Source organism: Scyliorhinus torazame, chromosome 2 (genome assembly GCF_047496885.1).
Source record: "Scyliorhinus torazame isolate Kashiwa2021f chromosome 2, sScyTor2.1, whole genome shotgun sequence".
Classification (NCBI taxonomy): Eukaryota; Metazoa; Chordata; class Chondrichthyes; order Carcharhiniformes; family Scyliorhinidae; genus Scyliorhinus; species Scyliorhinus torazame.
Genome location: NC_092708.1, coordinates 80,906,886 through 80,923,053, shown reverse-complemented (window position 1 = coordinate 80,923,053; position 16,168 = coordinate 80,906,886). Strand labels below are relative to the sequence as shown.

The 16,168-nt window shown below is 44.6% G+C and overlaps 1 protein-coding gene across 10 annotated transcripts in view; it reads right to left on the bottom strand.

Moving 5' to 3' along the window:
* Positions 1-16,168, bottom strand: part of LOC140388632 (metalloreductase STEAP3-like) — a 50,961-nt gene that overhangs the window by 17,308 nt on the left and 17,485 nt on the right. For 5 of the 10 annotated variants that reach the window (XM_072473088.1, XM_072473115.1, XM_072473122.1 and 2 more), the window contains exons 2-3: positions 9,984-10,047; positions 3,714-4,196 (exon numbers count right to left, since the gene is read on the bottom strand). In XM_072473088.1, coding sequence (XP_072329189.1) covers positions 3,714-4,196; positions 9,984-10,047 — 547 coding nt within the window. Of the gene's footprint in view, positions 1-3,713; positions 4,197-8,530; positions 8,628-9,983; positions 10,048-11,462; positions 11,550-15,076; positions 15,248-16,168 lie in introns of those variants that run through there. The other 5 variants (XM_072473106.1, XM_072473159.1, XM_072473131.1 and 2 more) reach the window with 4 other exon arrangements.

Below are 16,168 nucleotides of genomic sequence, written 5' to 3'. Positions count from 1 at the left end.
AGGTCTGGGGAGAAGGAAGCATGAAAGAGCTGTTGAAACACCACAAGCAGGGAGCCCCCCACGTGCAGAGTGCAAAGACCAAGTTGTAAATAGTGAGTTTAAATAAACAAGCGTTGTACCATATGCAACTGTGTTGGCTCTTCTGTGTGTTAGAACACCCAACACCACACCATGTATTGCAGTTTTTTCAACTCAGCTTTGGAGACAGCCATTCCCTGGATCATTTCCCATGGCAACGCCTTGGCCAATCTGAGTCAACCTGCCCGACACAATTTTAAACAAAATCTTGGCAGTTACCTGTTCCCTGGTGCAATCAGCAAGCTCTTCTTATGCAGTATAAATTATTCTTCCCTTTACAACTGGTATTTTTGAGAATCTGTCCTGATGAGCGCAAGACAAAAAGCTTCGATACATTCTCACTTTTCAGAAAAACTCTAGTCCTTTATTTTACATTGCCTCTCTTCATTCTCCTGAGCAAAATGTAGCAGTTTGCACGGGATTCTTTAGCAGACCAGAAAGGACCCCAGGCCATGTTTACACTCACGTTTAAATAAAATGTTTTTTATTCTCCTCCTTTTTCACATTTTCTCCCAAATTTACACCCACCAACAATAAACAACAGTCAGTAACAAATATGTCAATCCCCATATCAACAACAACGATCCCATCCTCCCACCAAACCCCAAACATTAGCCCGCATGTTCACACAAACAAATGACAAAAAGGAATTAGGGATCACCCATAGTTGCCATGAACACACACCATCCCCCTCCCCCCAACCCTCCCACCTACCCCCCTCCCCAACTAATGTTCGATGTTATCCAGTTCTTGAAAGTGCACAATGAATAATGCCCATGAATTGTATAACCCCTCCATCCTTCCCCTAGTTCAAACTTAACCTTCTCAAGAGTCAAGAATTCTAACAGGTACCCCCCGCCACGCCAGGGCACAGGGTGGAGAGGTTGCTCTCCAACCTATCAGGATCTGCCTTCGGGCGATCAACGAGGCGAAGGCTACAACATCTGCCTCCGCACCCATTTCCAACTCTGGCTGGTCTGACACCCCGAATGTGCCCTCCCGGGGGCCCGGGCCCAGTTTCACGTGCACCACTTTAGAAATTACCCTAAAAACCTCCTTCCTGTAATCCTCTAGCTTTGGACAGGACCAAAACATATGAACGTGATTAGCGTGGGGGAACATAGGACATCCCTGCCTAGTCCCACAGTGGAGAGAAAAGTATCTCGAACTGATATTATTTGTGCGGGCACTCGTCCTCGGCACCTTATATAGTAGCTTTACCCAGTTCACAAACCTTGGTCCAATCCCAAACTGCTCCAGAACTGCTATCAAGTACCCCCATTCTACCCGGTCAAACGCCTTCTCGGCGTCCAATGCCACAACCACCTCGGTTTCCTTCCCCTCCGCCGGTGCCATAACGACGTTCAATACCCTCCTAATGTTTGAAAAGAGCTGCCTCCCTCTCACAAACCCTGTCTGATCTTCACCTATCACCTTAGGGAGACACTCCTCCAGCCTACCCGCCAGTACCTTCGCCAATACTTTTGTGTCCACATTCAGAAGTGATATGGGCCTATACGACCCACACTCTGTCGGACCCTTATCTTTTTTTTAAGCAACAGGGAAATCAATGCCTGCTCCAAAGTTTGTGGCAACAGTCAAACATCCCCACCATCAGGGGTGCCAGCTTATCCTTGAATTTTTTATAATATTCCACCGGAAACCCATCCGGCCCTGCCAAATTCCCCGACTGCATCCTCCCAAGCGCACCCATTATCTCCTGCTCCACTATCGCTCCTTCTAATGTAGCCCTGTCCCCCTCCCCTAACCCTTGGGTACTCCAACCCATCTAGAAATTCCTGCATTTCCCGGTCTCCCCCAGGTGGCTCTGACCTGTACAACCTCGCATAAAACTCCTCAAAGACCTTGTTAATCAGATCCGGAGCCACCACCAACTTCCCTGCCCTATCCCTCACCTGAACAATTTCCCTTGCCACTGCCTCCCTCTGGTGCTGACCTGCTAACATACCTTATCTCCATGTTCGTAAGCTGCACCCCTTGCTCGTCTCAGTTGGCGCACCGCCTTCTTGGTAGATAATCGGTCAAAGCTCGCCGGTAGCTTCGTCCTCTTTTCCAACTTCGCCGGGTCCCCATCTTCTGCATAACTCCTATCTACCTCCAACATCTCATCTATTACCCTCTGCTGCTCCAACCTCTCCCCCTTGTCCACCCTGGCCTTAAACAAAATCACCTCACCCCTCACCACCACCTTTAGAGCCTCCCAGACAACTGCCTTCGACACCTCACCCATATAGTTGAAACCTACATATTCCTCAATTACCGTTTCAATTTTGTAACAATGTTTACACTCACAAAGGAGTTTCATACCTGTGCATTGTTTACTCCACAGTAAGGTCAAGTCCCAATTCAAGATTTCTAATTTTGTTTCAGTACAAAGTAGAAACTGCTTTAAATCAACATTCAAGTTCCAGTAAATTCATGATGCTTGGGATCTGAAAATGTGGATCTCTTCTGGGAGGTAAATTGTGGACATGACCATAATCAGCACCATGGGCGGGATTCTCTGATATCGGCACGATGTCTGCCGACCGGCGCCAAAAACGGCACAAATCAACCCAGCATCGCGCCGCCCCAAAGCTGCGGAAGTCTCCGCATCTTGAGGGGCCGAGCCCTCAATCGGCCTGCGCCGGACTGATTTCTGCCCCGCCAGCTGGCGGGAAAGGCCTTTGGTGCCCCGCCAGCTGGCGCAGAAATGACTCTGCCGCGCGGCGCATGCGCGGGAGCGTCAGCGTCAGCGGCCGCTCACGGCATCCCCGCGCATGCGCAGTGGAGGGGGTCTCTTCCGCCTCCGCCATGGTGGAGACCATGGCGAAGGCGGAAGGAAAGAGTGCCCCCACGGCACAGGCCCGCCCGCGGATCGGTCGGCTCTGCGTCCCCAGGACACCAGAGCCCGCCCGCGCTGCCATGTTCCGCCGTCCCAAAGGTGGTTCAATCCACGCCGGCTGACGTGGGTTGACAGCGGCGGGACTTCGGCCCATCGCGGACCGGAGAATCGCCGGGGGATTCCCGCCGACTGGCGCGATTCCCGCCCCCGCCGAATCTCCGGTGGCGGAGAATTCGCGACACGGCGGGGGCGGGATTCACGCCGGCCCCCGGCGATTCTCCGACCCAGTGGGGGGTCGGATAATCGCGCCCCATAAATACGCGGTGCTTTCAGCATAAAAGTCCAACTTTGAAACTTCAAAACCCTTTCCAAAAGCTTATACGCCGAGTCTAAAGTGTTAAGCCAAGCAGCAAAAAGGAATTAAATGCTTGGTCTTGCCTATGTTAAGGCACTGAAAAACTGTACACAACTTAAGTGGGAAGGTGGCAAAGCCAAACTACTCTTTTTGAGGAGAAGGAGGAATATTTTCAAATAGTTTATTTGATAATTCCAGTTTGTTCTCATGCTTTGCAATTGACATTAAGAAATTACTTTCCACCTATCTTAACTGCACCCAGCAAAGGAAATAGGAGATGCCCCATATTTATATTAAATTTATGGAAAGATTTAAGCTTTTACCTCCCTCTCTATGACATTCTACCAGTAGAAAAACAGCTGGAGGTACCATCGATCTGTCTTTGACTAATTAAATAGGAATTATTTTGCATCATTTTGTTTCTGTGGTACGCACCTGTTTATCTCCATCTCTTGCACCAAACTGTAAAGCCCAGGCCGAGATGACATTAAATGCTTTCACAACTGTGCATTCTGGGAACAGAGAGGCAAGATGTTCAGCATTTGATTCTTCATAAACATTTACTTGCAGGTTGTTACTGACATCCACCAAAATCTTCCCAGTCAGCACATCTCTTAGTTCACTCAATGTGCTGTAATGTTCACGGTACACGGCTACAAAGACGATGTTGACCTTGCCTATGGCTTCTCGTTGACCAATAACCTCATTCACAGTGGGAAACAAAGCTGCAGCACGTTTAGGATGCCGACTTCCTATAATTACACCATAGCCAGAAGAGACCAGACGTGAAGCCAAAGAGCGGGCAAAATCTCCGGTTCCCAGAATGCCAACATCTATTTTCTGGAGGTCATATTGATGAATTTCAAAATCATTTCCCAAGAGTGGTTTTACCATTTCTTTTTTTGCCATCCTTTGTAGCTGAAAGAGAGAGAAAATTTTACTTTCTGTGAACAATCCACTATTGCAGCAAATCAACACAATTCTCCTTTAGTTAATGACGGCACATCATACAGTGTACTGTTGAGTTTCTCAGTCTGTTCAACTCTCAGAACAACAAATTGCATTTATAAAGGGTGGGGGCGGTAGTTTGCTGATTTAAAGTACTCAATTCTTTCTTTTTTCCAACTAAGGGGCAATTTAGCAAGGCCAATCCTCCTACCCTGCACATCTTTGGGTTGTGGGCGTGAGACCCCCACAGACACGGGGAAAATGTGCAAACTCTACACGGACAGTGACCCAGGGTTGGGATCGAACCCGGGTCCTTGGTGCCGCCGTGAAGCAGAAGTGCTAACCACTGCGCCACCATACTGGCCCTGAATGAAAATAATTATAAAGAGCTTGACATGTCGGTACATTTTATTTGAAATATTCTATCATCGTTTTAGCTTTACTTCGGTTTCTATTTTAACATTTCTCATTTCTTGTAACCGTGAGAAAAAAAAAGACCCACAAGAATTAATCTGCAAAGGCCATTTTATAAGTTTTCATAATGTGCACTGTACCATTACTGAATAATGTTATTGTAGAATCATAGACTCCCTACAGTACAGAAGGAGGCCATTCAACCCATAGAGTGTGCGCCAACCCTTTGAAAGGGCACCTACCTAGAGCCACTCCTCTACCCTGTCCCCAAACCCCACCTAATCTGCACATAGTTGAACACTAAGGGGCAATTTAGCATGGCCAATCCAACTAACCTGCACATCTTTGGACAGTGGGAGGAAACCCACGTAGACACGGGGAGAACATGTAAACTCCACACAGTGACCAAGGGTGGAATTGAACCCGGGTCCCTGGTGCTGTGAGGCAGCAATTATTCTATTATCTCTCCCAATCAGAGTCAATAAAACCATTCAATAGATGCTCTACTGGCCGGCACGGTAGCACAGGGGTTAGCTCTGTTGCTTCACAGCACCAGTGTCCCAGGTTCGATTCCCGGCTTGGGTCACTGTCTGTGCGGAGTCTGCACGTTCACCCAGCGTCTGTGTGGATTTCCTCCGGTTTCCTCTCACAAGTCGCGAAAGACGTGCTGTTAGGTGAATTGGACGTTCTGAATTCTACCTCAGTGTACCCGAACAGGCGCCGGAATGTAGAGACTAGTGGATTTTAACAGTAACTTCATTGCAGTGTTAATGTGAACCTACTTGTGACAATAAAGATTATTATTACTGGCCTTGTGGATTTTGAGTTGTGTTGTGCTTCTGATTTGTCTTTGATGATTGAAGATATATATTTGATATAAACTCAGCAGTTCAATATGGCAAAAAGAAATGGATAAGTTTTGTTCCTAAAAGCACACACGTAAATGTATGTTTAAACTAATTCAACAACATTTGTAATCATAACTAGACACGATATAACTGAAAATAAATTTGTTCAAGTTACCTTGAAAAATGATCTATTCTAAATGAAATGTCCCAAAGTAATGAAACTGACAATCACAGTAACATAACATGACACACAAGTATAGAACAAAAGAATAAAGAAAAGTACAGCACAATTCAGTCCTCCCAAAAATCTTCTACATTTCCAGGATCCGTATTCCTCTGTTCCCATCCTATTCATGTATTTGTCAAGACGCCTCTTAAACGCCACTCTCGTAACTGCTTCCACCACCTTCTCCGGCAGCGAGTTCCAAGCACCCACTACACTCTGTGTAAAAGAACTTGCCTCGCACATCTCCTCTGAAGTTTCCTCCTTGCACCTAAAACCTGTGTCCCCCAGTAATTTTAGCACAGGACTAAGTAGCTGGCTTTTAAAGCAGACCAAGGCAGGCCAGCAGCACGGCTCAATTCCCGTTCCAGCTTCCCCGAACAGGCGCCGGTATGTGGCGACTAGGGGCTTTTCACAGTAACTTCATTTGAAGCCTACTTGTGACAATAAGGGATTTTCATTTCATTTCATTTCAATTGACTCTTCCATCCTGGGGAAAAAGCTTCCGACTATCCACCCTGTCCATGTCCCTCATAATTTTGTAGACTTCCATCAGGTCACCCCTCAACTTCCGTTATTCCAGTGAGAACAAACCAAGTTTATCCAACCTCTCCTCATATGCCCTCCACACCAGCCAGCATCCTGGTAAACCTCTTTTGTACCCTATCCAAAGCCTCCACATTCTTCTGGTAGTGGTGAGCAGAATTGAACCTATATTCCATGCGTGGCCTAACTAAGGTTCTATACAGATGTAGCATGACTTGCCAATTTTTATACTCAATCCCCGGCTGATGAAGGGAAGCATATCATGCGCCTTCTTGACTTTCTTCACCACTGCGTTGCCACTTTCAGTGACCTGTGGACTTGTACACCCAGATCCCTAGATCCCTCTGCCTGTCAATACTCTTAAGGGATCTGCCATTTATTGTATATTTCCCATCTGTATTAGACCTTGCAAAATGCATTACCTCACATTGTCCAGATTAAACTCCATCTGCCATCTCGCCGCCCAAATCTCCAACTGATCTATATCCTGCTGTATCCTCTGACAGTCCTCATCACTATCCGCAACTTCACCAACTTTTGTGTCGTCCGCAAACTTACCAATCAAACCAGTTACATTTTCCTCGAAATCATTTATATATACTACAAATAGCAAAGGTCCCAGCACTGATCCCTGTGGAACACCACTAGTCACAGCCCTCTATTCAGAAATGAAACACACCCTTCCACTGAAGACACTCTCTGTCTTCTTTGACCGTGACGTCCATCTTACCAGCTCACCTCCGATCCCGTGTGACTTTGCCTTCTGTACCAGTCAGCCATGAGGGACCTTGTCAAAGGCCTTACTTAAGTCCATGAAGACAACATTCATCCTACCATCAATCATCTTCGTCACTTCCTCAAAAAACTCGATCAAGTTAGTGAGACATGACCTCTGCTTCACAAAACCATGCTGCCTCTCGCTAATATGTCTCCTTGCTTCCGAATGGAAGTAATTCCTGTCTCACATAATCCTCTCCCATAATTTCCCTACCACTGACGCAAGGCTCACTGGCCTGTAATTTCCTGGATCATCCTTGCTACCCTTCTTAAACAAAGGAACAACAAAGGGTCCTCTGTTGCCAGTGAGGTTAAAATGATTTCTTTTAAGGCCCCAGCAATTTCCTCCCTTGCCTCCCTCAGTATTCTGGGGTAAATTCCATCAGGCCCTAGGGACTTATCTACCGCAATGCTTTTCCAGAAGCCCAACACCTCCTTTTTGATCTCAATGTGACCCAGATGATTTACACACCCTTCCCCAGACTCTATTGAGGCAAAGTACTCATTTAGCACTTTGCCCATTTCCACTAGCTCCACGCATAGATTCTCTCCCCTGTCCTTGAGTGGGCCAAACCTTTCCCTGGCTTCTCTCTTGCTCTTTGTATACATATAGAAAGTCTTGACATTTCCTTAAACCTGCTGCTAATGATTTTTCTTGACCCCTTTTAGCCCTCCTGATTCCTTGCTTAAGTTGCTTCCTACTTTCCTTATATTCCTCACGGACTTAGTCTGTTTCCAGCCTTCTAGTCCTTACAAATGCTTCCTTTTTCTTTTGGACTAGGCTCACAATATCCCTCATAATCCAAGATCCAGAAACTTGCCATACTTATCCTTCTTCCTCACAGGTGCATGCCGGTCCTGAATTCCTATCAACTGACATTTGAACGCCTCCCACATGCCAGTTGTTGATTTACCTTCAAACATTCTCATCTAATATTGCAATAATTAGCCTTCCCCCAAATTAGCATCATCACCCGATGACTACTCTTACCTTTATCCTTATCCAACAGTACCGTAAAACTTACTGAATTATGGTCACTGTTCCCAAAATGCTCCCCGAATGAAACTTCAAGCACCTGGCCAGGCTCATTCCCCAATACCAGGTCCAGTATGGCCCTTTTCTAGTTGGACTATCTACATATTGTTTCAAGAAGCCCTCCTGGATGCTCCTCACAAACTCTGCCCCATCCAAGCCCCTAGCACCAAGTGAGTATATTGGAGTGTATTTAAACAGGAGGACAAGGCTATACATTTTAATATCAGAATTAAAATGCAACCTTTACCGACAATGCGTCATGATAATCCACACAAGATTAGTAAAATGGCAGGAGAAGTTAATTCAGTTTTTTGAACCTTCAACTTGTACTTCTAGTCACAATTTCACTTTGTAATCATTTGTTTTTGCAAAGCAAATACACAGGAATCCTCAACCAAGGACATTCAGTTAAACAACATTGAATGTGTGAGAGAGAAAATCTAGAAAAACAGTAGCTGACCTCCAATTGATCTGCTATCTTGTTCCAAACATTCAGCTGTAAGCCTTTAAGCTGTAACTGAGTTTCTATTGTCCATTTAAAATGGAGTTCTGTGGCTGTTCTGAGGATACGCAACACAAGAAAATTTATATTTTATTACACATCTCAGTTACTCCGAGAAGGTGACCTTTCTATTTGAATAATTGGAATCCTGGTGACAATGGTGTTAGATAGGAACCCCAGGATATTGACCCAGTGATAGTGTAGCAATTGCAATGTACATCCAAGTCTGGATTAAGTGTGCATTTTTGGAGAATATGGAGGCAGTTATGTTAATAAAACATTGCTGCACTTCTCTTCGTAGTAATTCAGGGGAGGGGGAGGGTGCTTTCAAAATAGAGTTGCAGAGTTAATGCAGTGCATCCTGTAAATAGTTAATACTCAGCCAGTGCTGGTGATACGAGGATGTGGCTACTGAAACCAGTGGTAGGGGCAAGTGAACTGATCTCCACTTCGAGTGCTGTTGCAGTTGCTCCAATCGGAGTGCGTGTGTGGTGGGAGGGGTATTTCACCATAGTGAATTGAGTTTATCAATGATGAATTAAGCGGTGAGCCACTCAACACAAAAGATCCAGTTGTTGCTCGAAGTCAGGGTTTTGCTCGCAACTAGAAAATTGGTCGTGATCCGCGGGTGGGTCACGGGCAGCTGTCAGGAGGATCACGGAGCGATCGATCGCAGCGTTTCCAAACATGGGAGACGTGCCCAACGGCTGTGACCAGCTTTTAAGTTGAGAATGCCGGCCGTGACCGGCATTTACATGGAATGTCTTCCAACAAGAAGCGGTGGCAGAGATCAGGTCATGCACCCAGCACGTACACCAACATCATGCACCCTGTACGTCCCTGCTTTCAACACAAAATCACAGAGGAGCGATTCCTGCATTTTCTAGCTGCAAGCAAACAAGGCAAGGTGCTATGAAGAACCGAAGGTGGATAGTTTTGTTATAAGGAAGAGAGGGCCAGAGACACAGGCAGTGCACCTCCTTGCCAGGAACTCACAACTGAATGTGCTGGAGAGAGCTGCTTATAGGAGTCCACGGTGGGACAAAGCAGTGCTACTGTTGGCTCTATACAGAGCTCTAGGGCCTCTGGTAAACAGCCTACCAAAAAAAAAATGGAAAACGGGAACAAAGCAGTATAAAGATGATTTCAGAGGTATGGCTTTGTTAATTAGGCCAATCTAAATCAAGATGCAAGCCATGTCTGTTATATGCAGTGAAGTACCTGAAAATGAGAGTTTAAAACCCTCAAAACTTCAAAGGCATTTGAAGACTAAGCATGGCGAGTTTGAGAACGAACCTCTTGATTTTTTTCATGATGCAGTGAGAACTTAAATCATCAGCTGAGATCCTTAGCACAAATGTAACATTGAATGACAAAGCAAGTGAGATGGTGAGGACCCAAGCAGGCTTACCTGTCGTGTTAAAGGTAAGTGAAAATGGCGGGTCACGAAGGTCAGCCAGTTGTAAAAGTGGGTCCTGAGGAAAAAAGTTTGAGAAACACTGCTTTAAGTCACTGTTGATATTGTTGGTCCTGTTCCGTTCTGGGCAAAAGTGAGCTGATGGTACTGTCGAAGTTCAAGGGGAGATAATGGAGCTAGCTCTTGTTGGAGAAATCATTACCCGGCACTTGCATATGGCTACCACCTGTTACTTTCCAGCCTGAATTTGGATATTATTCAAGTCCTGCTTTGGGCTACTTCACTACTGGAAGAGTTACAAATAGAACCAAGCACCGTGGAAATGGCAAACAGTCATATTTGTGAATTTATGAAGCAGTAGCTGAAGATAAATGGGCCAAGGGCACAGCCCCAGCATAGAGCTCCTTGGGGATGTCTGACTGCTGAACACTACAATCTGTGTCAGGTGGCACTCCCAACCATTTGATGGATTTCCCCTTTGACTCCATCGACATCAGTTTTGCTCAGGATGCTGGTGCTATACTGGGTCAAACATTGCTTTGATGATGAGGGAAAATACTCACACCAATTAGCATCTAAATCTAAGACTGTGATGATTTTGGAACAAAGTTGTTCAGGCAGTGAGCAGTTTATAGGAGAGTAGGTGTTGGTTGCTGTTATTCAATTAGATTATTGGGAGGAGGTATCTAGGCAATTGGCTGGGTTAGATTTACCCTATATTGGGTGGCACGTGGCACAGTGGTGAGGACTGCTGCTTCACGGCGCCGAGGACCTGGGTTTGATCCTGGGCCCAGGTCACTGGCCGTGTGGAGTTTGCCTTCTCCCCGTGTCTGCATATGTTTCACCCCACAATCCAAAGATGTGCAGGGTAGATGGATTGGCCACACTAACACTAAATTGCCCCTTAAAAGGAACAAAAAAACATTTTAAATTAAAAAATAAAAGTACCCTATATTTCAATGGATAGAATGAATCTAGGCAATCAATAGGTTGATGCTATTGTCATAGCTGTACTTGAACTTCATTGTCAGGGGAACAGCTAGCTCTGGTTCATGTCTTTTGGACCACTACAACCAGGATGCTGTGAGACCCATGACCTCTGCTGTATCCAGTGCACTCGGCTGCTGCTTAATGTTATATGGCGTGCACCAGATTGGTTAGACACTAGTGATCAATGGTGTTGAAAACTTTTGAGGAGACCAAATGGAAACTTTTGGTTGAAGACCCTTACAAACACTTCAGCCTTGCATCTTAAATTCATATTCTGGGCTTCACCCATGTTTTAGAATGGAAATGTTCATGAAGCTTCCTCCTTCCATGACAATGACCCAAGAATTACGAGATTTGATTTTGCACATGTTGCACTATATTTATCTGTTGAAATGCAGGATCTACCACTTAAGCTACTTAAAGGACCAATCAAAAAAAAAATGCTTGCATTATTATTTTTAAAAGAAGCATGTTCACACCTACAATTTTTAAATGGAGTTCTTGATTGGTAAGTTATTAGAGGCATTGTTCATTCTACCTTCTAGGAAACAGCTCAGTGTATACTGAAAAAAAAAGGTGCACATTTTTCCTTTTATACAAACAGCAAAGCGAAACTTAATTTGCTCCAATATTACAGAGTAGCAAAGATAGGACCAGAAAAGACTTCCCAGTCTATTTGGCAGGTCTCAAAATTAATAGCCTATTAACATTTGTTGGGATGGACAACTTGCATTTTCCTCTTTTCCACACTAGCTGCCTCCGTTCCCAGGAGGGTCTGTTTTATATGCTCTGCAGAACTTAATAAAACCTAAACTGCAAGTGAATCTTCCCATTTTCTAAACTATCACCCATGTCCAGATTTTGCAGCAATTGTGAACACGCATTCAAGGCTCAATACACCTATTCTCTGAAGAATCATGAATTATATAAACAAAGAGCCATCTCTTCTCCAGAGTAAGCATTCCCAGGCGTTTCGATCTCTCAAAACTGCCCAAGTCCAGATATCAGTTCAATCATCCTCTCACAAATTGCATCCAGATAGGATACTTTTCCTGTAACAGTGATCAAATTGCACATACCAGACTGATTCAGCGCAACCTCATGAGATTTTGTGTACTAGTCCTCCATGCAATCTGGTTAGACTGCCTTAATGCTGCCGTCACTCTTTATTTCAGTGAGCTATTCACCAATATCTCTTAAGATCCCTCTCCGGGGCAGCACACTGGTGCAGTGGTTAGCACTGCTGTCTCACTGAGGTCCCAGGTTCGATCCCAGCTCTGGGTCACTGTCCGTGTGGAGTTTGCACATTCTCCCCGTGTGTGCAGGTTAGGTGGATTGGCCATGCTAAATTGCCCCTTAATTGGAAAAAATGAATTGAGCACTCTGAATTCCTAAAAAAAAAAGATCCCTCTCCTGCATTGTGTCCTGTATCTGTAGTCCTGTCCAGTTATTTAGTTTATATTTCCTTTCCCTCATTCCATTATTTAAACAAATGGTATTTACCACTTTTCCAATTTATCCATTAGTGTTTGGTTTGCCGATTTAAAATCCACCTCCAAATATTTTGTTGGCTATTCCCCGTTGCCATGGAACATAATAAAGAATACCCACATAATATGGATACCGGAAGCACAGGTAGAGGTGGCAGTTTCCCTGCCACGAAAGGCATTGATATTTGGATTATAAAATAGCACCTTGAAGATTATTTTCTGGTGCTAGCCCAGAAATTATTAGAGATTTAATTTCTTCCTGGGTATTGCTGACGAGATCGGCATTAGTTACCCCTCTCCCCACTTTAATTGAGAAGCTGGTGAGCTATCTCCTTGAATCAAGTGCATGCGTTGTAGAATAGGTACGCCACAGTGCTGTTGGGGAGCAAGCTCCTGAATTTTGGCCCAGCAACAGTGAATAAACAACAATAGAATTCAGGGTCATAATAATCACTTATTCTCACAAGTATGCTTCAATGAAGTTATTGTGAAAAGCCCCTAGTCACCACATTCCGGCACCTGTTCGGTGAGGCCGGTACAGGAATTGAACCCATGCTGCTGGCCTTGTTCTGCATTACAAGCGAGCTGTTTAGCCCACTGTGCTAAACCAGTCATGTGTGCCTTGGCAGGGGATCCTGCAGATGATGGGAGTGCATCTTTTAGATCTTGAAATAAATTGTCTACAGTGGAGTTTGCGGTGCCGTTCAAGCCTGAAAGTTATCCAGGATTTTCTGCATGCTGGCACAGACTGCTCCAATTATCTGAGAAGCTGTGAATGGACTTGCATACCATTCAATCATAAATTACCATCCTACTATCTGATCTTATGGAAGGAAAGCCCTTGATGATGATGTTGCATCTAGGATACTACCCTGAGGAATTCCTGCAGTGATATCCAGGGGCTGCGATAACTTGCCTCCAACCATCCTTTTTTGTGCTAGGCAAGACATAAATCATGGGGATTTATGGCACGAGCAGCACGCGGCACAGTGGTTAGCACTGCTGCCTCACAGCTCCAGGGCCCCGGGTTTAATTCTGGCCTCGGGTGACGTTTGCACTTTCTCCCCGTGTCTGCATGGGTTTCCTCCGGTTTCCTCCCACAGTCCGTGGGTTTCCTCCGGTTTCCTCCCACAGTCCGTGGGTTTCCTCCGGTTTCCTCCCACAATCCAAAGATGTGCAGGTTAGATGGATTGGCCATGCTAAATTGCCCATTAGTGTCCAAAAGGTTAAGTCGGGTAACGAGGATAGTCTGGAGGTGTGGACTCAAATAGGGTGCTCTTTCCACAGGCTGGTGCAGACTCGTTAGGTCGAATGGCCTCCTTCTGCACTGCAGATTCTAACATAAGAATACCATGATGTGGAGATGCCGGCGTTGGACTGGGGTGAGCACAGTACGAAGTCTTACAACACCAGGTTAAAGTCCAACAGGTTTGTTTCGATGTCACTAGCTTTCGGAGCGCTGCTCCTTCCTCAGGTGAATGAAGAGGTCTTCATTCACCTGAGGAAGGAGCAGCGCTCCGAAAGCTAGTGACATCGAAACAAACCTGTTGGACTTTAACCTGGTGTTGTAAGACTTCGTACTATAAGAATACCAGACTGTAATGCTCAAATCTTGCCTAAAATGACAAAAGATACCTGGATTAGAAAATAGGTTTTAAAGTTGAAGGCTTTTATATATAAAGTTATTTTCAGTGTTTGAAATAAATTCAACGTTCAGCTATTAGGTGAAGTTTAAAGGATGGGGAGTCACGGAAAACAAAACACAAACAGGAGTATTTAAGGAGAGCCGCAAATTTCTGAAAATGAATGCAGAAGGTGACTTTTGTTTGGGGGGGGGGGGGTAGAAAAACGAATCCCACAAAAGCCTCCTTCTTTTCTTCCTCCTCGAGCATTACCCACTATTGTGTACGCTGCCTGTGGGCTCGTCCGTCTGCCACTCTTAAAAACTGAGACACTCAAATGAGGGGTCCAACATTGTTGGTACATTCATTTCAAAAACTATTTGAACATGATTCCATTCACACAGATCAATGTATCTAATCATTGATTTAATTAAAAAAGATAAAGCAGTGAGGCACCCTGTGAGTCTGAGGTATGAAACTGAATTCACTTTACTGGGAAGATGTAGCGCACTTTCTTTAACAGACATGTTAAAATTGTAACTGGTGTATGCTAGGGAACAAAATTTTATTTTGCACACTGCTTTTCATCTTTCCTATGTGGGCACAAGAAAAATAAATACTGCATCTTTAATGAATTATGTTTTATGAAGTTCTGTTTTTAATATCTGTTGGCTACTTATGATTTCCCGAATACAGTAATAGTCACCGCAATCGAATGGCTGCCTGTAATTATCCAAGATTACTGGCATATAGATCTGCTGAATATGCAATGGATTAACCTCAACAAACACCAGCGGAATAAGAGGCAACCATTCTCTTCCCTAAATTGGCCCTTCATTGGAGCCATTCACAAATTAGCAACCTCCCGAGTGCGGGTTATGCCTTGCTATAAAAGCGAACACATTATTACAAATCAGAATGACTGGGTAAGAATAAGTTCCAAATATAAAAGCTCAATGTCCCAATGTGCCACTTCCTTTCTTACTTAGTCACGGCCGTTCACATCAGCACACGACTCCTTGTTGATTATGCACTGGATGGATTTGTACACTGGATGGATATTTGCACAGCGGTAAGTGCACAGGCGTAAGTCTGAAATCTGGTCCAGTACATCAATCACAGGGCCTGGTCCTTGTTCGTGCCACTCGCTGGAGATTGAAGAAACCATCCGTCAGTGAACTGGCAGTTCTCAGGTGGTGGCATAAACTGACTATGTTCTCTATGCTCCAGCTGAGTGTTCCAGTACACTCCACCACCCTAGTGTATGTGACCCTATGCCTGGGCATGGCATGTTTCACTGTAAATCCCTCCCAACTGCTCCTACCAATGCCACCCGCAGCATATAGCACAGGGCTAAATCGCTGACCAAGGCAGGCCAGCAACATGGTTCAATTCCCGTACCAGCCTCCCCAAACAGGCGCCAGAATGTGGAGACTAGGGGCTTTTCACAGTAACTTCATTTGAAGCCTACTTGTGACAATAAGCGATTTTCATATAGCCCAGCCCTCTGGTTCTGACAAAGACTTTATATTTCTTGTTATCCACTGCTCTAAAAGATAGAATTGATCCAACTTTGCATCAGTGGAAATATTATGCACTATAACTGGTCATGAACCAGGAATCACTTGAAATATGTTGGATCAGCACAACCGTAGTTTTTGACAGTATATTTTAAATGGTTCTATTAACAACATCTTTCAGGGAAAGCACTTAACAAATTTTAATTTGATTTTCTCAAAATTTAAATATGTTGTGAAGTTAGTTTTTTTTTTACATGGTAAAAGACAGTACTTTGGAGTTATTGATACAGTTGTGCTCAAGTTGGGCACCGTGCAACATCTGGGAATCAAGATGGTTTGGAAATGGCTCCTAAATGTTTGGCGGACTAGAGATAGAAGCTCCCATCTCAGTGGATTAGTGTTGTAACATCTTCAGACCATAGTATAGTTTTGGAAAGGGAAACTCTTAATTTGCAGTTCCTTTTTGGGTGGCTGCATTTTTCTCTTTTTGGGGATGCAGTGGAAGTTTTAGATCTTCTTCAGGTCTTCAAATTTAAATCATTTTGAAATGTAAGTGT